Source organism: Vipera berus (assembly GCF_964194415.1).
Source record: "Vipera berus genome assembly, chromosome: 2".
NCBI lineage: Eukaryota > Metazoa > Chordata > Lepidosauria > Squamata > Viperidae > Vipera > Vipera berus.
In genome coordinates, this window is record NC_138203.1 from 25,761,182 (window position 1) to 25,785,698 (window position 24,517).

Below are 24,517 nucleotides of genomic sequence, written 5' to 3' on the forward strand. Positions count from 1 at the left end.
AGCACATGAAGCTTCATTTTACATCTGTGGGATTTAGATTGCACGTGTGAAGCTGTCGAAACCGCCGAAGCCGCTGCAGCCAGTCCAAAGGTTGGGGACCCCTGCTTTAGAGAGTTCTTAAAGTTCCCCACCCCTTCCCAAGTTCACTGAATTGTAATTTTTATAGTTAACTGAAAAAATGATTAAACATATGGGAAGTAATTAAATTAGATCATAAATAGATCTTGTCATGACCTTAGCTACTTTTTGGAATAGTTTCATGTTACTTAAAAGCCAAGTATAGTCCTCAGAATAATGCAAATCCCTTACACCAGTGTTTTTCAGCCAGGCCAACTGTCTGCTAGGAAATTCTAGTAGTTGAAATCTATATATCTTAAAGTTGCCAAACTTGAGAAACACTATTTTACACTATGTTTTTGTTTTTACTATTTACATCTATCCCAAAGGATACTTCAAGAAGTTGCTGCCCTAAGCAATGGCAATGCTATACATTATAAAACTACACATTTAATTGCAATATATAAACGTATTAGACCATGAAAGATACCTATTGTTGCCGAGAACATCAAAAGCCAGACATTCATGATATATAACTTTTTCCTACCTTCCAAAGAAGGCCTAATGTCCAATTTCCTGTTGAGTCAGATGTTTTAATGTTACGCCAAAGAGCTGGTCCTTTAGATGGTCCTAACAGAGGATAAAATCAGAAAACTTCACTATTCATTTTATGTAATGCATATTTATCAAAATTAAAAAATCTGTCTTAAGTCAATTTGACATATGCACCATTGTAATAATGCTTAGTATTAATGCCAGATATACGTTATATATATTAATCTTCTGTTGGTATTAAATATTCTATGGCAGCACTTAAAATATTAAAAATGAAGTATTAGACTTTCACAGTACTGTATATTTACTTATTTATTTATTTATTTATTACATTTTTATACCGCCCTTCTCCCGAAGGACTCAGGGCGGTGTACAGGGCAATAAATACAAAAACAGGATACAAAAGTTAAAAGTGCCCAAGGTTAAAACAATAATTAAGATGTATTAAAACCCCAACCCTAACCCATCAGACCAGGTCAGACTGCTCAAATAGATACGTTTTTAGATCGCGCCGGAAGAAGCGAAGGTCGGGGGCCGTCCGGAGCTCAACCGGCAAGCGGTTCCATAGGTCTGGCGCGCCCACAGAGAACGCTCTCCCCCTGGGGGCCACCAGTCGGCATTCTTTGATCGGAGGCACCCTGAGGAGGCCCTCTCTGTGGGAGCGCACTGGACGGAGGGAAGTTGACGCCGGCCGCAGGTGTTGCCGTAGGTAATCTGGACCCATGCCATGTAGGGCTTTGTAAGTCATTACTAACACCTTGAATCTCACCCGGAGGACAACCGGCAGCCAATGCAGCTCGCGGAACAAAGGTGTAACATGGGAGTATGGGAAACTCCCAGCACAACTCGCGCGGCTGCATTCTGCACCAGTTGGAGCCTCCGAGTGGACTTCAAGGGCAGCCCCATGTAGAGAGCATTACAGTAGTCTAGACAAGAAGTCACAAGCGCATGAGTGACTGTACGTAAGGCATCCCGGTCTAGATAGGGTCGCAACTGGCATACCAGGCGAACCTGGGCAAAGGCCCCCCCTAGTCACAGCTCCAATATGCTCTTCTAAGGAGAGCTGTGAATCTAGAAGGACCCCCAAGTTGCGAGCCCTAATAGCTCACCCCCCATGGCCAGAGATGGGATAATCAGAATTTCCTGGGATGCCGGCACGAACAGCCACTCAGTCTTGTCAGGGTTGAGTCGAAGCCTGTTCCTCCCCATCCAGACCCGGACCGCCTCCAGGCAGCGGGACATCACGTCGAGGGCATCACTGGGGTGGTTCGGGGTCGAAATAAAAAGCTGGGTATCATCAGCATATTGATGATACCCAACTCCGAAACCACGAATGATCTCGCTGAAGCAAAAATAATTACTAATTTCAGAGACTATATTAATAATTTTTAGTATCAGATCTCCCATGCTTGACAGTAATGATCATCCAAATTCAGGATCTTTGCTTATGGAGTTATAGATCTCTTTTTATGCTCTTTTCAACTTATAGGATAACTTGTGTAGACATGTGACAATTTCATGTTTTGACATCTTTGCCCCAGGTAAACAATTAAATACTGCTTACTGTCTTCAGCAGTGAATCCAATTACTTCATTCCAATCACTCCAGTACTTTGACAAATGAACTGCACAACACAGTCTAATCTGATATGCTGTATTTGGACTGAGTTCCTGGAGAGTAAATGAAGTTCTCAGGAAAGCTGTATCTTCAGGAGGAATCTGAAAATAAAGCTGAATTTTGTAAGTCTTATGATATTCACTATGATACTCATTCACTATGATTTGAAAACTGCTAAGTTGTATGTTCCTTTTTAAAGTCTTAAAAGGGCATTTACAGCCATTTACAACATCCCAGTTTCACTGTACTTTGGTGGGTTTTTTTGCCAGAAACGAGCATTTACAGTTTCTGACGAAAAAAGGTTCATTGGGGACAATGGTTTCACTTAACGCCTGCCACAAAAAAGCAATAAAATTGGGCAGTCACATATGGCCTACTTACTGAATGCCACAACTTAAGACCATAATTCCAGGCTCATTTGCAGTCATAAGTTGAGGACTATCTATACAGTCATGTGAAAAGGTAAATACATTGCATGTAAACTTCTTTTTAAAACATATATCGATATTGGATATCAATATTTTATCTTCATCCAAACAGTAAACAAAGATAAAAGATGATATAATCAAACAAAAATAGTATTTACTACAATCATTTATTCAACAAAAAATTAAGACATATATCCATTTCCTTGGTTGTAAAATCTGGTAGAAGTAATCTGCACTAGGCATTTCTTATAACTGCCTACCAGCCTCTGACATTAACCAGATATTTTTCCCCAGACTTCCATGCAGCTTTGTTTTGAGATGTACAATATTTATAGGGTTTCTTCTACGCAGTCTGATTCTATGACCTTTTTTGCATCAGTCATTAAGTGAAACAATTGTTCACTAAGGGCTGGTTTTGCCAAAAACTGGAAGTAAATGCCAAGTTATCAACAAAAATATTGCAAAATGTGGTCATATGACCATAGGACACCGCAAACAGCCATAAATGTGGGTTGATGAATGCTCCAAATGTGGTCAAGTGACTGGGGGGGAAAGGGTGGTCATCATAACCTGGTAATCATGTCACAAGTACCCCAGGAGGTCCATCATAGCTTTGAACAGTTGTTGAGGGCTACCTGTTCAATAAAACAGAGATTGCCATAATAAAAAATTGCTATAGGATTACCTCATTCCAATCATTCATGTTCAAGATCTTATATTGAATTTTATATTTTATCTTTTGTTGAGGTTCATTAAATCTGTTTTCCCATGACACCTTTAAGATTCTAGGAAATTCTCCTGAATTGACGGAAAGCTTGTGTGGAGACAGTGGTTTCACTAGGAACAAAGGGAGAAAAATTGTTTCATAGTTGAATATATAGATTCCAATAATTTCGATCCCAATGTTCTGCATTTAGAACTATATACTTCTTGACATTTAAGATTTGGACCATGCACGAATGTGCTCATAGTCCCTGCTGGCAATTCATTTAACCAAATGTTTTTTTTTTTTAAGATTAAATGAAGCTGCCTGAGCCCAGGAAAAACATTCAGGTACTCCAAGGAGCTGCTGACAAATTTTATGTACAAGAGGCCCAGATGCTCTGAGTCATATTCTTCTTCAAATCCAGACTATTTGTGAGAGGAGAAAAGAGATTTCAAATGTAAAGTGAAAGAATTAATGAGAGTCTTCTAACATTAGTTAATGGAAAGGAGCATAATTACCATAATTTATCGGATCCAATTCAATGTGGTCAGATTCAGCTGTTCCAAGCTCATTTTTGGCTTCTACCCACATTTCCAAGGTGACAAAAAAGACGACAGTAGAAATGGTACAATAATTATTACTATCTTGAGGTATACAATCAGGAAGCATTGTAGATGGCCTACATAAAGAAAAGAAACACGTTTGAGACATTAAATGTATTAATATCTTGACATGATAATAATGTATCTACAAGGACACATTCACATAATCTGAGGCATAATTAATCACAAGCAAATATCACATAATTAAATGAAATTTACTCTTAAGAAGTCAGCTTAAAACTGAATTAAGTTCTCCTTTGCTCAAATTGGAACATTTCTTGGAACCAACTGTTAGAATTGCTTACAGTTCACAGGGTAACTGATCCCACAATTTCTGGCTGCATAAAACACTTCAGGTTTGCCACATGAAACCATTAATTTGAGAAGGTTAGGAGTTCCTTTAAAGTTAATTGAACACATAAAAGAAATTAGTAGCTCATTTTAAAATATATTTACCACCTATGCTTTAAAGTATAATTAGTGCTCAATAATGTATCTCTTCCAGGTTCCCAGGAACATCTTTGAATAAAGGATGTTACTTGTGTCTGAATCACAATGCAGCTCAAGTTTGTAGGCTTCTCGGGAGGAACTGCAGAAAAAAAAGAAAAGAAAAAAAAACATACCAGAAAGTAGTCCAAAATTTGTGACAACAAAAGGATACATGCAAATAAATTTTCCATCCCTTCCATCCCTTTCCTTTAAGCTTCTGTGAAGTGCTTAAAGTCACTTCTATAAACAGAATGGGCTGGAATATTATGGATAATCTGCAATTCCCAAGTCCCATTCCTTTCTCCTGCATCAAAGATCACAGCTAGGATCTTGATCCAATCGAAAAAAGGAAATACAAACAGGGAGCCTGGAAAGAACTTTGCTTGAGGGATCTTTCCAGATTCCCTTCTTTGTATTTTCTTGCTTAAGCATCTTTTCATTAACATTAAGCCCAGCACATCTAATACCATAACTGAATTAGAATAAGGGCAGCAAATATATGGAAATTGTCCATGTGTTCAGAATATTAAGTTGCATACCCAAACTCTGAACGTGATTTTTCATTAACAATTAGAAAGAAAAAATAACATGCCCACCTAACCAAATGCTTTTGTACTTTACTAATATTTCAATCTTTTTCAGAAACTTACTTGAAAATTCCACTTTAAAAAAACAAACATACTTTCTCAGAAAATACACTCAAATTGTGTAAATGGTACTCAAAATATGGGAAAATTATTTAGCCTTTCTCATTACATTTGCCAAAATATTTGTTATGCTGATTTGTCCCCTTTTGTATTCAAGTATAGCTAAAATTTAAGAACGTGCAATGGGAAGATCTTAAAAAGATAAGTAATTTAATATATCCTAGCAGTATAATTTTATCCATGTTCCCATCCATAGAAAAATTAAAGGACATGACTTACAGCCCAGTTGAATTTGAATTCCATAGATGTTCTGTACTATACCCCCAGGTACTAAAATGTTGCAAGTCAGAGGAGAAACCAATGTAGAAGTATCATTGAATGTCACACTAGAAGCAGTTTGATTTATTATCCTATATTGTTCTTTAGGGACAACTGTCGTTTTCGTTTTCCAGACAATTTGGTCAGCATAATAAGAACAACTATCATGGAGAATGCAAAATGCTGTAAAATTGGAACCAGTGGACAATACTACTGGTGACTCTGGGACGATATAGCCACACATGTTCAGAAATCCATCTGAAACTGAGAGAAATGATTAGATTTATTTTTCCATTGGAGAACATAGTTATTGCTTTAACATAAACAATTAAGATAGAAAACAGCAATAGCTTTCTCAAAAGTGCACTAGAAAAGCTAACTTCTCTCTTGGGGGACAAGTGTGATGTCTTACATAAATTACTAGTTGTTTTCAAAACATAAAACAGAAATTTTACATGGACTTGAGGAGAAACAGAACATCCTGGAATTTAATAGAACATTCCCCTCACAAATTGGTGAGTTTTAGACTTTCATTCATTTATTTTAGACTTAAACTCTAGAGGAGCTTGATAATTGCTATCTGTATTAATGTCTATTTTAACTTTAGCACTATGCTAGGAATTAATAAGGGACGCGGTGGCTCAGTGGGTTAGGACGCTGAGCTTGTCGGTCAGAAGATCGGCAGTTTGGCGGGTCGAATCCCTAGTGCCGCGTAACAGAGTGAGAGCCTGTTACTCGTCCCAGCTTCTGCCAACCTAGCAGTTTGAAAGCATGTAAAAATGCAAGTAGAAAAATAGGGACCACTATGGTGGGAAGGTAACAGCGTTCCGTGCGCCTTTGGCGTCTAGTCATGCCGGCCACATGACCACGGAGACGTCCTCGGACAAACGTTGGCTCTTAGGCTTTGAAACGGAGATGAGCACCGGCCCCTAGAGTTGGAAACAACTAGCACGCAAGTGCGGGGGAACCTTTACCTTTAGGAATTAATATGTCTTCTAGGAACTAGTTCTTCTAGAATTAGAATAGTATAGTTTATTATAGAATTGGAATAGGACCAGTAATTAAAGAATGTAATGAACAAACTGCAAAGAAGTGTTATATTTCCTTTGGGGTAACATTTTAGAGCATATTAGAGCAAACATGTTAAAATGAGCCGACCTACTGATACTAAGTGTAGCATAATAGAAAGACCGAGCTAAAACATCACTTGATGAAATCTGCCAAGATGCAGATTTTCATTGGTATTTTCTGAAAACGCCATTGTATCACTGCAGTTGGCAGCTCATCAAAACATGACAATGAGATTGTTTTAAATTTGGGGGACTCCAAATAAAGAACTAGAATCTTATGGGCTCAAACCAATCTGTCTGGTTAGTCCCCCATCACCCTTGGATCCCCAATTCTTTTACAGTTCCTTTCTTAAATTCAAGTCATAAATCAGTTAGTGTCCTTTAATTCAATTATTAATCTGCTGTTGTCTCATCTTGTTACATTTTATTGGACTCTGTCTTAATAAATTTGAATTAGGCATCTATTCAAAAGGTTTTAATTCACAAATAACTAGCACATCAACTCTGAACCTATACAGATTTTTGTTTATAACTGTATTCTTTTTCTATAACCTAACTTTCATACTAATACTCAAAATCACTAATGTAATTTAAACACAATGTTAAATCACAGTCCTGTTCAGCATAGCACTATAACTCATTTTTACTGACTTACCTCCAAAGTAGTAAATGCTTAGGAGAATGTAGACACCTTGCATTGACATGTCCCATTTTGAAAACATTTTGATCCAAGTCACTGTAAAACATATTTATGTAACCTCTTTTTATAATGATGAATCAGTCATTTATTTTTACATAGGTATCTCCTAGTAGGTAAGTTCAGCTATCTTAAGCATGATAGAAAATTCAGTCAAAATCAAACACACACACACACACACACACACACACACACATAAAGGAAGCCCTTAATAACCACTCAATTCAGTGACTTCAAAGTTACAATATTGATTGAGTGGTGGTTATGACCTGTAATTTGTACATATCAGAAAGTTAATAACAAGAAAAGGGAAGAGTTCCTTTTAAATCTAAAAGAAGTTTATTTTTTTTTACAAATAGTTGTTAAAACTATGACTTCTTTTCTTGGACTTTGCTTTCCGATAATGCTTTTTTCTTCTAACCAACTGCATTGGTTGGGACTATATATTAGAATATTGTAATCAGGTTAGCCTATTTAGAGTGGAATGTATTTTCACTGACACCTTGTTGGCACTTGCCTGTAACTACAACTGTAACACTTTTGAGTTTTCTGCTTGCAATACAGGTAAGTCAGTCAATTGGATTAGTCTCCAACTGTGAAAAGGGTATTTCAAATAAGTTCTAGAAATATAAACATCAAGAGGAGATTTATCATTTTTGGTAACTTGTAAAAAAGTTAAAAAATTTCTGGATTCAATACATATATTCAGAAAATTAAAAAAAGATCAATGATCTTGATGTTACAATTGTAGTGTAACAATGTAACAAATGTGGCAAGAAATGTTGCAAAACGGGGCAAAATTCACTTGTTTTACTTAGCAACAGGAATTTTGAGCTTAATTGTGGTCGTACGTTGAGGACTACCTGTAAATTATAAAAATGACATAACTTGGATCAGGTACTGATGTATACTGTTCAATTTAATTAAAAAATTGGAATTAACAGCAGCCCCTTCCCCAATTGCTGTGTTAATTCATGGTTTCAGTAGAGAACTCTTCTGTAACAATAGGTGCTTGATGCCACATATCCCTCTTCAGCTTTCCATTAAAGTACAGTGAAGTACTGTTTTCCCTGTCCTATAGATTTAGCAGTAGCAATATTATTGTATAACTGTTACATCTATATCATAAAGTTGGGCAAAATATATCAATTCTTTAATAAAATTCTTCCAAGAGATATAATATAGATCAGAATGCTCCAAGCATACAACTGAATCTTTTGCCATTATTTAAGAGGTATGATACATTCTCAATTCATGGCAAACTAGCATTTCCTACAGTGTGAGCAGTTAAATAGCAGAAGTTTCTTACATGCAAATGAAGCGTCTGTCTAAAGTTAAGACTGTTTGGCACATCATGATAAACAAGCTTCCACAGATGTAATGACCATGCAGCATTGGCATGTTTGTTTCTTCTCAACAAGCCAAAATTGCTGAAAATTCTGATTTGCATATGAAAATGCTTCTACTGATTCCTGGCCAACCTCACTTCCAAAACTGGTATTTTTATCTGACAATGTTAAACATCTATTCCTTTTTTTAAAAAAAAGACATGAATGAAAATCTCTTTCCACTGAAGAAATGAATATTTATCATCAATATTTGGATAAATATATAAAGGATGTTTATTACAGTGTAAGAATTTTACATAGGTCTTGTAGATACCTTATAGAAAATTGACTATTATTAAAACTTCTTAAAAGAAACAAACATAAGGCAATTAAGTTGTCTACTACCAAATAGCAAGCATGATTTAATCATTTCAAAAACCCAAATCCTAAGCAGAATTGGATGTATCTGAGCCATTTCTTCAATCCAGTTAGGCAGAGCATAATATTTGCATACGTATACATGTACACCCATATGCTAGTTCCTTTCAGGGCCAGAAATTTTATCAAAAGTACAGAAAAGAATAGTAAGCAATTAAAATACAGCTAAATCTAGTTTGCATGACAATTCTTCATTCCTATTTACTCTTGCAAACCACTATTGCTTTCACCACAATCATCCACCGATTCTGTCATTGCATTTTGTTCAGTGGTGAGATTCAGCCAGTTCGCACCCCTTCAGCAGAACTGGTAGCTAATTTTTTGTTGCCCAGACAAAGAATGGACTTCCAGAAGTGGCATCCACACAGAGAGACATTTTTCACATATTTGAATCCCACCACTGATTTTATTCCTTAAACTTCTCGCCTCTCTGAGGATTTTTACACCATAATTCAAGTGTGCTCTTTACTTTTGCCTTTATAATTCTTTATCCAGTTTCTCAACTTCAGTAAATATTGCAGCAATATTTAGACACATCTCCATTATGCATAATACAATTGCATCTAAAATATTATGGAACAAGATGCTCCAAAGAGGGGTGCTGCAGCAGAGAACACTTTCTTCTGGATCCCGCCAGACAGAGTTCTTTGATGAGATCCGAAGTAAGCCCTTCTTGCTAGCATGAGTATGCCGGACTTGTGTAAAGCTGACGTTTGATTTCATTTGACTGATATTGTTCTTGCTGTTAGCAGGGAATGCTGGATGCAGCATGGGAATGGCTAAGACTAGCAATGTTGTCTAATCTTCTCTACTAAAAAAAAGCTACATGAAACTTATTCCATTTTTTTAGAATCCAACCCATTACAATGTTTGATTGCAAACATTTTTTTCTGACACTCCCTTTCCTAAATATTTACATTTGCAAGCATTCAAATAGAAAACAGTGACTTTGCAAAATATATTTTGTTACTTTATAATTTCTGTGAAAAGGTAGCAAGATGTTATATGAAAGAGAAAAAAATAACAAGAAAGCCTTCCTTGTATGTGTTTGAGAGCAATTGAGGAATTTCCTGAAGAACATTGTTCCGGCTGCTGCTACTCCTTTCTATTTATAGAAAAGTATTAACTTAAGAGGGTTAACAGGCATCAAATTCCAGAAAATCATGTTTTCAAGAATATTCAATATACAACTCAAATTTGCCAGGACATGTGCATGCAGGAAATTAAGTTCACGCGTGTGACATCATTACATTTTTCTGCAGAATTTCCCTTATTGGGCACACAGACTCTCCCCATATGATGCAGTTTAGTTATTAATTAAAATAAACATCAGAGCTGTTCAGTTATAATAAGTAGTGCTTCTAAGTTTATTAAAATTGGTACAGTATTGCTAATTACCAAACTGTGAATTATAACACATAATAGCTATTTACTTGTAACTTTTCCTATATTAATGTAAAAAATACAGAATTTTTATAAACCAATTTAATCGAGAAAGGGTGAGAGAAAAGAAAAATAAGGAGAGCAAGAAGAGAAACAAAGGTAAATAGGTATATAATTAAGTGCAATTATAGATACTGGACTTTAAATAGTATGAAGTACAGGTGATATACATTGTACAGAACTGCATTCTAGCTCTTCCATGATAAAGCTTGTACAATTGGGAAGAATAAGCAGATGCTTCAGTGCACAAGCACACACACACAGACAAAAAAACACTTTCTAAACATGGAACACTGAACTGTAATTGAGAAGAATTCTAGACATCCTTTCTCTTGACACCCAGACTTTATACATATTATAGGAAGTCAACTTACAACTATTCATTTAGTGACCATTCAAAGTTACAATGGCCCTGAAAAAAGTGATAACCAGTTTTCACACTTATGACCAATGCAGGATCCCCATGGCCATGTGATCAAAATACAGGCACTGGGCAACTAGCATGTATTTACGACAGCTCCATTCCCTCGGGGGTCATGTGATCACCATTTGTAACCTTCCCAGCTGGCTTCTGACAAGCAAGCCAGATTCCCTTAATGACCTCATGATTCACTGAACTACTGCAGTGATTCACTTCACTGTGGCAAAAACGTTGTAAAATGGGACAAAACCCACTTAATTGCCTTGCTTAGCAATTGAAATTTTGGCTCAATTGTGGTCATAAGTTGAAGACTACCTGTACACTGCAAGCGTGTACATCTAACCTGCATTAGGCATTCCATGCGGTCCTATGAGATAAAGCCCCAAGTCAAGGTTTCTATTTGTACAAGACCGTACAGATACAAAAAAGCAGATTATTACAATCCAGAGATTTAGAATTTTAAAGCAGTTTAGGATAGAAAGATAGTCAGGACTACAGACCAAATGACTACAAGTCAACCTTGACTATCAATCACAACTGAGACCAGAATTTATTACTAAGCAAGGCAGTTAATTGAATTTTGTTCAATTTTCCAACCTTTTTCTGGTTATATGACCATGAATCACATGGTCACTAAGCAAATCTCGCTTCCCCTATTGACTTTGTGAGAAGCCAGCTGGGAAGGTCACAAATGGCATTCTTGTGACCCAGGAACACTGCAACCATTGTAAATACATGTTGATTACCAAGCACCTAAGTTGGAGGAAGGGTTGTAAGTCACTTCTTTCAGCAGCGTTGTAACTTCCAGCCATCACTAAATGAATGGTTGTAAATCAAGGACTACCTATAGTGTATTTTGCAGAACAGATGTTGAAAGGATGTCAGGAAAAGAGAAAGGAGCCTTGGTGGAGCAGTGGGCTAATGTCTCCTTAAGTAACACCAGCTGCCTGCAATTAGTGCAGGTTTGCATCCCACCAGGCTCAAGGTTGACTCAGCCTTCCATCCTTCTGAGGTAGGTAAAATGAGGACCCAGATTGTTGGGGGCAATTAAGCTGACTTGGTAATAATGCCGCTTGGGGTGTGTGTGAAAGCCCTAATAAGCAGGCATATACATAGAATGAAGGCTACTGCTAAGCTTGTAAGCCGCCCTGAGTCTTCGGAGAAGGGCGGGATATAAATGGAATTAAAATAAAATAAAATAAAAATAAAATAAATGAACTGAGGATAACTTCACTAGCCACACTAAATTATTCCTTCCAAGTCTAGCACACACCAGATCTTCAAATAAATGACAGTCTTTTATTTCAGAAGCCTTCCTTTAGATCGTTATTTTTTCAAAAATTTACTTTTTTACTTCATTTTATCTTTTACTGTACAAGTGGTGCCTTGTAATGCAGATTACAGAAATGCTTTTTTAACACTTGCTTCTTATAACTTCAAGCCTTGTCATATTTTTTTTAGATATTATTAAAATACACCTTTGTCAAGTTTTCCTTCCCTTCCTCGGTCTCGAATTTTCCTTATGAGCCTGAACAATTGCGTTTTTAATCCTTACGAACCCTTTTTCAGATCTGCCCGCGTTTCAGGCTTGTCCTTTTTATAGTATTGTTTCTAATAAAATACGGTCACCGCAATCACACCTTGGGAGTCAGGATTATTTATTTAACGAGGGTCATCGCCCAACTCTGTTCTGAACGCAAGATAAAAAAAACAAACAAGTGTGTGTCCGTCTCTCACACACAGCACATTAGAAAAGCACACACACACACACACACACACACACACAAAGAAGCGCTCGGAAATTCCACCCACCCCCCGCTCACTTTTTTCTCCCAAGGCTGCAATTAGAAGCGGATGGGTTGAAAAACACGGCGGCGCCGGGCTGATCCGGAGAGCGGAACAGCGTCTCCGCTCTTGGACGGACTGACCGAAGAGGTCTTTAAAATGACAGCAGCAGGGCAGCCCAAGGCCGGCGGTCCTAATGGGCGCCGAGAGAGATTTCTGGACTCCTTCGGGCCCTCCGACTCTCAAAGGAAGTTTCCTATCTCCAGGGCCTAACCTCGGCTCTTTTATGACTCGTGGACTTCAACTCCCAGAATTCCTGAGCCAGCATAGCTGGCTCAGGAATTCTGGGAGTTGAAGTCCACGAGTCATAAAAGAGCCGAGGTTGCCGACCCCTGGAGCCAGGGTTCGCCCCGAAGGTCGAGGGAGGACTTTTTTCCGACCGCCGCTAGGCAACTGCCATATCCCCCCTTCCTTCGGCCTGGCTCGGCGGCTGCCCTTCTCCCGCTCCCCCTTTTCCAAAACGGGCTAAGGGTTCGTGACATCCCCTCCCCCCCGCCACTCACCGCTTCGCTTCTCCTCCCGCGCAACCTCTGCAGGCCTCGAACCATCGCCCTCCAGCCTAGCGGCCACAGACGCCTTTGCTACCGACTTCTCGGCTATAACTGCAGCGACGCGGCGCACGGGGAAGGACCCGTTCGGGCCGCCGTTGGCTGACATGGTGGTCACGTGAGGCCATGGGCGTGGCAAGCGGAGGGGAGGCGCTTCCCGTAACGGGGTTTCTGGCTGCTCGGATACCGGGCAATTGGTCCCAAAAGGGAAGCGACGGGGCTTGTGTTGCGGGGGGGGGGGGAGGAAGGGAGGAGGGGGAGGGCTTGGCTGAAGGGAAAGGGGCGCTGAGTGGGGTCTGTGTTGCAGCCGCACCGCTTGCGCAGAGGAGATCGACCCGTCACTTCGGAGCGGGTGGTTTTATAGCTGCTAGGTTGGGCTGAAATAACTTACCCCGGGTGTACGTGCGAAAAGAAACTGCGCTCACTTCATTGGGCGCTAAATTGGAAGAGCTTCCTTGAGCCCGGTTGTTAATGTCCAATTAACTACGATTATTTGCACAGGCCTGGCTTGGCATAGCTAACATAGTTGCGTAGACTGCAAATAAAAATAGCATTCGAAGGGAATGAATTGCTTTATTAATGTCCTAAAAGGAATCTGGCTGTCTTCGGAACGGGGAGAAAAAGCGGCAAAGGAAATACATAAGAAGCATCTGATTTGCCCGTTTATGGCAAATCATAAAGGAAGCGATTTGATGCAATGAAATGGAATTTTATGGCATTAATAAATCTCAATATTTGGGGGACTTACTGCAACTAATAGTGTAACACTAATTAACACCTCCTTAATTAACTCGTTGTATAGCATTATGTTTTCATAGAGACGAGACAAATGGAGCAAAGAGCAAAAGGTTAACAAATAAGGTACTGAAAGAAAAAGGGAACAGATATTTTCAGCTGGCATCCTCCTTACAAAAAAAGGAGGATGGGAAAGAGAAATAAACCCACAGAGCTTTTGTGTGTTCCCTGCAGAAGGTTCTGGAGCCTTCACATTCTATCCTTGCTGAACAGCAGACAGGCCCAAGGGACTTTACAGGCTCAGACCAGACAAATTTCTGCCTAGTTGGTCCTTGCTGTGTCTGGAAAAGCAGGCTGCTTAAAAAAAATGGAGGTCCTTGTACTTTCTTTTCCAGGAAGGCCTGGAGAAACGGCCATGGGGTCGCAATGGGTCAGACACGACTTCGCAGCTAACAACAACAACAGAAAAATCTGCTTTTTAATTTTCTTACTGATTTCCAAGGAATCTTAAAAAATGTTGCTAGAAGTTAAAAGGCCTCTGATCTGCTCTCCCCTCCATTTAGCACTTCACTGGCTCCATGTGGAGGGAGGAGTTTCCCGGGTGTAATGTATGGGGGCCAACATACACTTACAATAACTCCAGGAGGCGCTGTGCTGGACAGCTCCGGCAAGGAGCTGCGCCTGGCGGGAAAACCAAGTAAACCTATTGGCTGCCAGCCAGGTGGGAAACCACGGTTTAAATCTATTGGCTGGTGCCCATCTGGACAGGTATAGGAGTGCCCAGGTAGCCCCATTTTCCCCAGCTCTTTCCACCTGCCATCCAATAAAGATTCCATTGTAACCATCGCCTGCGCGTCTCATTCACCTGCGACTCCTGACTTAACAGTGGCGATGAAGGTGGGATCCTGCTTCAATCTGCACTGAGACAACCGCAGCGGCGGCTGCACTCGCCTGGTCACCACATCGGACGCGGGAAGCAGGATCAGGACCCAGAAGCCGGATCTCGGATGGATTGGATGCCATGGCACAGATCAGGCAGATACCGGCTTTCAACATCGCACACCCGGAGCGATGGGAGTCGCACGTGGGGCAAGTCGAATTCTTCATGAAGGTCAGTCGCATCACGGAAGATGGCTTAAAGCTGGCAGCCCTACTCTGCACTAGCGGTTCGGCCGTGTACGACATAGTGGTAGGGCTGTGTGCACCGACAGCTATCGACACTGTCACCTACAGCAACCTCATAGCAAAGTTGGACCAGCATTTCAAACCCGCGCATGTTGGAACTGGCTTGGAGGTACCAGTTCGAAAAACGGGACCAGCTGCCGGGCGAATCGGCAGCTAATTCATCGAAGGGGTCTGGCAAGTGGCCCATTTATGCCAATTCGAGAACCTGGATGAGAGGTTGCGGGACAGAATCATCTTCGGTCTCAGGGACCGAAAACTGCGGCATAAACTTTTCGCACACCCCAAACTGACGCTCCAGGAGGTCCAAGACGAAATCCTGGCCCATGACATGGCTGAGGGGCCAGATCCGACTGGGTCACACCACAGCAGTCCAGGAAGAGCCGTTCACCAGGTGACTGCGGGGGAAGCGGCGACGCCAACGACGAGGCCGAAGTGGACACGCTTCAACCGAAGCCGGGTCAGCCACTGGCACGGCGTGTCAACCAGAGGGGCCAACGAGTGGTGGCGGCCAACCAGGAGTGGAAGTGTTCCGGGTGTAGCTGCTGCACACCCAAGCCAAAATGCGCCGGGTGTGGTGGCAACCACACCCGGGCTACCTGCAGGTTCCGAACAGCCAAATGCAGGGCATGTGGCAAGACCAGCCACATTGCGGCTGTATGCAGGAGCCAAAACTGCGATAGCCTGCACGACGTGGACACGGAAGACCATCGACTGACAGGTGCACGTCAATAAACTGTTCCGACGACCGGCAGGCCGTCTGTAACACGGGGACCCTCAACCATTACTCCCAAAAATCAGGCTGGATGTCTGGCTACAAGGCGTCCCCTGTAAAATGGAGCTTGACTCCGGCTCAGCGGTCTCAGTGATCTCACACGAGACTTTTACTCAAATATGCAGCCGGAGTAGGCAGAGGGCCACCTTGAGACCATCCAGCCTCACACTAACCGATTTCCAGCAAGCACCAATCAAAATTAGGAGGGAGGCTACCCTCACAGTGCAGTAAGGGGGGTTCTAGAAGCAATTGGATGTCTTGGTGGTCGAGGGCCAGAGGACTAGCCTCATAGGGTTAAACTGGTTTAAGGCCCTAGGCATCGGCATCACAGGCATTAACAAGGTCCAAACCCACAACATCGAAGCCGTCTGCAACGTGTTTGCAGATGTATTTGATGAGACCCTAGGGAAATACACAGGGCCACCCATCGCCTTCAAATTAAACCCCAACGTTCCCCCCATTAAAATCAAGCCCTGGAGGGTACCATTTGCCCTGAAGCACAAGATAGAGTGGGAGCTAGATAATCTAGTCACGCAGGGAGTCCTAAAACCGGTTGAGGGAGCCGAGTGGGAGACTCCAATAGTCACCCCACTCAAGGCAAACGGAAAGGTGAGGATCTGTGCTGACTATAAATGTAAATCAATCTGGCACTAAATCAGCACGCTTACCCGATTCCAACAATCAGCAGCATACTCGCGTCTCTCCAGGGCGGCACCATCTTTGCCAAGCTCGATCTAGCACAAGCGTATCAGCAGCTCCCAGTAAACAGGGAAACGGCGGACACACAGACTATAGTTACCCACAAGGGGGCGTTCAGGGTAGACTGGTTGCAGTTCGGAGTTAGCGTAGCTCCAGGCATCTTTCAGGAGATAATGGAGCAAATGCTCAAGGGCATCCCTGGAGTATGCCCTTACTTCGATGACATCCTAATCGCAGGGGATAATGAGGTTTTGGCTGAGCGTTTGCAGGAGGTTTTGGGAAGATTCAGGGCTGCAGATCTCAAACTCGAAAGAGACAAGTGCAGCATTGGCGTGACAGAAACTGAGTTTCTGGGGTTCAGGATAGATGCTCAGGGCATCCACCCTGCAGCATCTAAGGTGGGAGCAATTAAAGGAGCTCCCACCCCCCAAAATAAGGCAGAGCTACAAGCTTTCTTAGGTCTGCTCAATTTCTACCACACATTTTTACCCCACAAGGCATCCATTGCAGAACCCTTGCACAGGCTGCTGGATAAGAACACTGCATGGAACTGGACCAAGACACATGACAAGAGTTTCAGGGCTTTAAAGGACCTTTTAGCGAGTGATGCCACAATCACTCATTTTATAGAATCCAAGTCCATTTGCATCCCCTGTGATGCATCCCCTTATGGGGTGGGCGCTGTCCTAAGCCACCTAGAAGACAGTGGGAAACAAGTTCCCATTGCCTATTACTCCAGGACGTTGTCAGTGGCGGAGCGGAATTATGCCCAGATAGACAAAGAAGCCCTGGCAATTGTTGCTGGAGTAAAGAAGTTCCATGATTACCTGTATGGCAGAGAATTCTGTCACGACGTCCTTTGCCAGGAAACAAAAGCACTTCAAATATATACCCCATTATATTCACTGACCATAAGCCCCTACTAGGTCTTTTCACCACAGATAAACAGACCCCCCAAATTCTGTCCCCCAGAATGCTCAGGTGGTCCATTTTCCTGTTGGCATACACTTGCAAGCTGGTCCATAAACCTGGCAAGGAAATGGGCCACACTGACGGGTTGAGCAGGCTACCTTTAGCCAACACTGAACCCGATCCGGCTCCCGCGGCTCAAATATTGGCATTACAGGATCTGCCTGAGTGTCCCATCAGTGCAAAGGACATTGCAGCAGAAATGCCTGCTGACAAAATTCTGAGTAGGGTTCAGACGTGGGTGAGCACGGGTTGGCAGGATAAGTCCCCAGGCCCAGAGTTCCAGGCATACTTCAACAGGTGTCACGAATTGTCTGCCCACAAGGGATGTTCGTTGTGGGGGTGCCGGGTCATCATTCTGAAAAAATTAAGGGATAGGGTCATACAGTCACTCCACGAGGGGCACCCCGGGATTGTGAGGATGAAGGCCTTAGCCAGAAGCTACCTGTGGTGGCCAGGGTTAGACAAGGCAATAGAAGAATAGGTAGCTGGTTGTTACACCTGTCAGAGGTCCTGGCCTGAACAGCCCCATGCACCAGTCCACAAGTGGGAGGCCACGCACACTCCCTGGTCCCGAGTCCATATTGACTATGCGGGACCATTTCAGCAACAAACATTCTTAGTGGTAGTGGACAGCCACTCGAAGTGGTTGGAGGTGGTGCCAGTAAGTAGCACGACCACTGTAAGGACGATCCAAGTGCTAAGGGAACTCTTTGCCACACATGGCCTCCCTGACGTGTTAGTCTCTGATAACGGTCCGCAATTTACTTCCACGGAATTCCAGGTGTTTACGAAGACTAACGGAATTAGACACGTCACGGCCGCCCCATTCCACCCGTCTTCTAACGGTATGGCAGAGCGCATGGTGCGCACAACCAAAGACACTCTGAGATGCATCATCCAGGGGGACTGGAGGCAAAGGTTAGCACAATTCTTACTCCATCAACACACCACACCCTGCACATCCACAGGGAAGAGCCCAGCTGAACTGCGTTGGGGCAGAAGGCTCATAATAAAACTAGACAGACTTCACCCCGACAGAGTGGCAGCAGAGACAGATCAACCCAAATCCCCCAGAGAATTCAGCAGCGGAGAGCTGGTCTGGACGAGGAACTATGGGACTGGACATGCGTGGGTGCCGGGGGAAGTGATTGAGAGAACGGAGCCATTGTCTTTCATAGTAAGGGTGGAGGGGGGCCGTCAATGGAGAAGACATGTCGACCAGGTCAGGAGGTGAGCTCCTGAGATTGCACCAGGCAGCACCCATCAAGCGGGCCTCCTGGCAACGCGCCCCAATCATCTCAACCAACCCGACACAGAGGAAGCCAGCGGGGACACTGACCTTTGGACCATAGGACCTACCCAGACATGTCAACAACAGAGCCAGGGGGACTGGGCGTCAGGAACAACTGTGGACCCTGGGGTTCCCCGTGCTCCTAGACAAACCAGCAATGGGGATAACATCACACAGGACTCGGGGGAAACCCTGAGGTGATCAGGCTGGGCGCACAGGCCCCCTACTTACCTCACAGACTATGTGCGGACATGAGGAAAACAAGGGGCCAACAAACAAGTGTACATAGTATGTTGGGGGGGATGTTCAAGTGGATCGGCAATGTCTATTCTTATGGGGGAAGGGGTGTAATGTATGGGGGCCGACATACACTTACAATAATTCCAGGAGGCGCTGTGCTGGACAGCTCCAGCAAGGAGCTGCGCCTGGCGGGAAAACCAAGTAAACCTATTGGCTGCCAGCCAGGTGGGAAACCACGGTTTAAATCTATTGGCTGGTACCCACCTGGACAGGTATAAGAGGGCCCAGATAGCCCCATTTTCCCCAGCTCTTTCCACCTGCCATCCAATAAAGATTCCATTGTAACCATCGCCTGCACGACCCCCGACTTAACACCTCCCCATGATAAAGGGAGGCGCCAGCAGTGGAATCTACATATCTGAGGGTTCCTTTCCTGATTTTACACGCACCTCAGTATCAAAGCCCAGACAAGAGCATACCAGTTTGTACATCTTCAAAGGAAGGACACATTAAACCCACAGGTACACCCCCCCCTCCAGATCACATCAAGGACCAGTCCCTCTATAAAAACAAGTCTTTGGACTCAATTTCTTCTTTAGCTACCCCTAAAAACATATTTTTGTTCATGGGAATAAAATCTTTCTTACTGTATGTCTGGATTTCATTTTTTATTTGTTCTTGTGCAACTCCACCCCAAATTATTCTTTGAACAATGTAATTGTAATTTCAAATAATTGTTCAGATAGGATTTATTGGGGAGGGGTTCAGGGGTTCCTAGTTCTTTTGGAATTCTGAACAGAGCTGCAATGTTGAGTGTGTTTCTGAAGTATTGTTTCACGTAATTCTGGCTAAGCAGCAGCTGGGAAGGCTTTATCCATTCAGAAGATGGCTCTCATAGAGGATCTATTCTAACCAGTTATAAAGCACTGATTTACAAACATGTTACCTGATATTCTTCCTAGCCTACTTCTACTGGAGTCTTCTCATATCTACTTTGACTTTCCTCCTTACAGCCACACTTACTTTCCTGGGAGCAGGAAAGCACTCCTGGAAGTGAAAGGTAATTCTCAATGTTTTATTTTCAGCTTCCCAGGTTTTAAACATTTTAAAAATAGAAATTACTGGAAGCAGATCCCTTTCTGAGAATGTTTGGCACCCCAATCTGCCTTTCTGGGAGCCCTAAATGTATCTTAAGATTTTATTTGGTGCAGTTATCTGTTATGTTTTGGCAACAAAACTAGTCGAAATAAATTCCTAAGTCACTTTTCCAGGTACATCAATGTACCTGGTGATGTATAGGCTGCCTGTGCCTCTCCCACAGCCCTGGGGGCAGCCTTCCAAAGTTTTTGATTGAGTTATTATTTTACTTCATTTATTTTATGTATATCCTTTCTATTGGGAAATACAAAGGGCAGCTAACAAAATTTACTTTTTAACATGATCAACATTCATTAAACTCTTGGAAGCAATGAAAAACATCTTAACTAATTAATTTACATTCAACAATATTTAGATTAAAATGAAAATAAAACAAATTTATTATTTTGGGAGTATGATCTTTGGCATGCCACTCAGCCAATATACCGTAATCACCATAATCTATCTCAAAACAGGTTATGAAGTTTTGATTTAAATGTACTTCCTCAATTCCACTTGAACATGAGATCTTTAGTCATCTCTATGAAGGCCACATGGTACTTCTTTTCTTGCTGCCTTGAGGGAAACATACTAGGAACTGGCTAAGTTTCTTGGAGAGAGTAGCCTTCCCTCTGCTCTAAGGATACATTAAGGACTAGGTTTCATTTCTCCCTTTTTGATTATTCTCTAGAAGCAATCTAGAAGTTGACTGCAATTTAGTGCAGGAAGCCAGATATGAGCTAACTGAAAATTAAATATTATATATATGTCTTGCCAGTACTTGTTTCAGCTTTTTGCTAGGTTTTCATAATTCTATAGTTAACAATATAGTTAACCAGGCTTCTCAGGCTGGTTCTTCCAATCATGGTGAAGTACAGCTCCCTCAGTCAGTATCATGGGAGCTGAGCCACCTCTGAAAAGTGCCAGGTTGGGAAAGGCTGCACTAAAGCTGCAACTGGGATGATTGAATTCAACTGAGGACCTTCCTTTGTGGTTTCAATTGTTGCACAGCTACAGGAGTTCCCTCATCTGCACAGCTCTTAATGGTTGTTGCCAGTACAGTATATTGCCTGTAAGTCACTTCAGCTAACATACTGAAATGTAACTTCAATCCTATTGGTTACACATGGAGGGTGCTACAAACTCCTTATGATTTTTGTATTGTCCATTCCCAATACTATAGTGGCTACCCTCACTGAACTAAAAATAATAATAGCCCACTGTTATTCCAGTAAGGTATCCCTTTCCTGCCTCCTTTACTTACTGGATGCTCTTGGCAACATACATTACCTTTGTTTTTGTACCATTTCTAGTCCTATTTGTTGGGCTTGGATCTTTCCTATTCTTGGTCAGAATATGCCTTCTTTCATCTCATGTCTACTCTACATGGCGTGATACTTTGATTTCCATTTCCCCCCCCCCCCTTAAAATCTGGTTATAAATTCCCAAACAAGCAACTATTGTCTGGAATATGTCATTGCTCAATTTCCGTTAAATCTATTTTTGTTATTATTGCTTAGGGGTTTCCAGCCTATTTAGCAAACTTTATAGATATCAACTGTCTCTAAACTAATTGGGAAATCATTGCTTCTGAGAACACAGAGTTTGGGCAGAAGATTTTTTAAAAGCTCTGGAAACAGTGATGATAATTCAAATATATGGATAATCTACATGTGGTCATTCCTATCCTGATTGTTTCCCATCCACCTGTCAATAGAAAGGATCCAACAGTCAGAAAAATTAGAAACCCAGGAGTATGATTTTGATTCCAGTTCATGAGATCCAGTTGTTAAGGTTTTCCTAGGATAGGGTGCCTCTCTACTCAGCCTTCAGAATGATATGGCTGACAGTTTAGAAGGATGAAGGAAAGCAGCAGTGTAGTCAAGAACGAAGCATGAACATGAAAGCTGGTTCTGCCTGCTTTATACCTTACCTGCTAAAGAAACCAAATATTGCCTAATTTAGATAGAACCCTTGCATATATTTTGCAAGCAAGAGCAGCTTGAGATAATGACTAAAAAGTCAACGTGTGATTTTATCAGTTTAAATTCTAATTGCAATTCTGTGCTTTTATAACAAGAAATGGTGGTCTATTATACTGAGCTATACTGAGGTATAGCTAAGGTGTATCTGTGCCTCGCTACTACTGTATCACACTGTGCTACTGAATTTTAGTAGACTCCAGGTTTTAGGAGGTACTGGGAGAGGAACAAGCTATTTATTGCCTGCTGTAGCGGCCATATACAGTAGACCATTGCAACCAAACTGGATCTAGTTCCTGTAGTATGGTGTGTTTTAATTTGTTCCTTATTTGACTTCTTGGAAACCCTAATCTTTGCCTGAGTCTAGGAATATTGTAGTGTTCTAAATTCTGGATCGGACTTAGTCTAGAACTTGGTATGTCTTGGTTCTTGGATCTGGCTATGTCTTTGCTTAATAGTTTCAGTGTCACACCCTCTTATAGTATAGACCTTGGACCATTTGGCTGTTCATAATCAAATAATTAAATGCTACTTTTTATGTCATCTCTATGAGAATTCTTCAGGGTCCCATATATTCCACAGGCAACTTAGAAAATAGCCTATTGTCCCCACTTTCCCCCCTATTTTGTAACTCAGACTGGTTGTGTCCATTTTAAGAATTACAGGTAATCCTCGAGTTATGAGTGTAATGGAGCCTGCACATTCCACTCATAACTCGAAAATTCGGAGTGAATCTTGTACCTCGAACGAGATCACTCCCTTGCTCATTAAGACACATGCAGCTTGTTAAGTGCACATGAGGTATCTCAGGGTAGGGATGGAACAGGCCCCCAAGGCCTTCCCGACCAACTAAGATACCTCATGGTTCCTCCTCCCTTCCTGCTGCGCCAGAATCACCTGGAAGAGATCTCTGCCACAGTTCCTGCTGCCACCCGGATCTGAGGCCAGAGGACACTTCCGTGGCCCGGTTTTGGCACCGGGTGCCTTCTTCAGGCCACTGCTGCCCGGATCTGAGGCTGGGGGATGCTTCTGCGGCCCTCCAGGGGCTCAATCCAGGCACCGGATGCCTTTTCCAGGCTGCTGCTGCCTGGATCTGAGGCCGGGGGATGCTTTCGCGGCCCTCCGGTGGACTGATCTGGGCACCAAAGGCCTTCTCCAGGCTGCTGCCACCTGGAAACATTATCTGTTGCAGAGAACAGAGGCCTAAAGTACAATGAGATCATGCGAGGTCAGCAGTGGGAGATCTTGCCCCACTGATCTTGCATGATCTTGCATTACTTTAGGCCTCCATTCTCTGTGAATGCACTGAAGGCCTGGAGCCAGGAATACTGTCCCATGATCCAAAGCATAACCTAGTTGTCCTGAACAATTAAATTAGATAGTTTCACACACAACAGTACACCAGTCTCCAATTGTTTTCCAAAGTAATAACCTTGGGTTTAATAGTGGTAAGAGGTAATATTTTTATAGAAATAACATATGCAGAGAATTATGATCTGTATGCCCTCTTCTTTGTACTAGCCTCCATTCTGCTGTTTAGCGCTATTTTTTGGATTTGGGGTAAATTAATTTAGAAGCTCTCTCATTTCCATCCATATACCAGAAGCTTTAGATTATTTTGGGTTAACCAGAAACTTGGTAATTTCTGATAGAGAGTAGAAAGGCAGAGCATACATTACAAAATATATCCCTAGTTCTTGTTTACAAAATTATATTTAGCATATTAACAGAAAAATAAACACAAAAAAGGATTAACCAGAATGATATTTATCTCTTCATAAACCCATAGTTGCTCCCCCATCTTTTCCCTTTAGTAAGAGCTCAATTTCTGCTTTATAAATTAAATTATAAATTTAATGAGCTCAACACATTTCATAGTACATTTGCAGATTTAAGACCAAACAAAATATTCACTTCTACTGACTGTCCTTCCAGCATTATCTCATTAACTTCATAATGAAAACAAGCTGAACATCTTTTATATCTTCATCATCGGACTGATCCTATCTCTATGGATGGTGAGCAACAGGAGGCTGAAGGCATACATTGGACATACTATTGAAACTGAGAAAGAGAGAAGTCTGAACTGTTTCTTCAGAATTCCTAAAATGTTGCATACTATGGGAAAGCAGAGTAGCACCTATTCCCGTGACATTTTGCCCCTTTATTGCCATGCTGTTTTCTCACCTATCAGACCTGTTAACATCTGCATGCTAAACAGAGAGAAGATGTTTCCTAAGCTTGTTTCTGCCAACTAAATATCTTGTGTTGGTTGTGCTTTGTAACTATAATTCT

General features: G+C 41.9%; 1 protein-coding gene across 2 annotated transcripts in view; it reads right to left on the reverse strand.

Annotated features, from left to right (window-relative positions):
- Positions 1-13,244, reverse strand: part of IL6ST (interleukin 6 cytokine family signal transducer) — a 29,314-nt gene extending 16,070 nt beyond the window's left edge. Inside the window, exons 1-8 of one of the 2 annotated variants that reach the window (XM_081317830.1) lie at positions 13,165-13,244; positions 7,145-7,225; positions 5,381-5,683; positions 4,425-4,554; positions 3,882-4,042; positions 3,343-3,494; positions 2,177-2,330; positions 605-687 (exon numbers count right to left, since the gene is read on the reverse strand). In XM_081317830.1, coding sequence (XP_081173956.1) covers positions 605-687; positions 2,177-2,330; positions 3,343-3,494; positions 3,882-4,042; positions 4,425-4,554; positions 5,381-5,683; positions 7,145-7,211 — 1,050 coding nt within the window. In that variant the 5' untranslated portion in view covers positions 7,212-7,225; positions 13,165-13,244. Of the gene's footprint in view, positions 1-604; positions 688-2,176; positions 2,331-3,342; positions 3,495-3,881; positions 4,043-4,421; positions 4,555-5,380; positions 5,684-7,144; positions 7,226-13,164 lie in introns of both variants that reach the window. The other variant, XM_081317829.1, reaches the window with a different exon arrangement.
- Between the last annotated feature and the right edge of the window lie 11,273 nt (positions 13,245-24,517).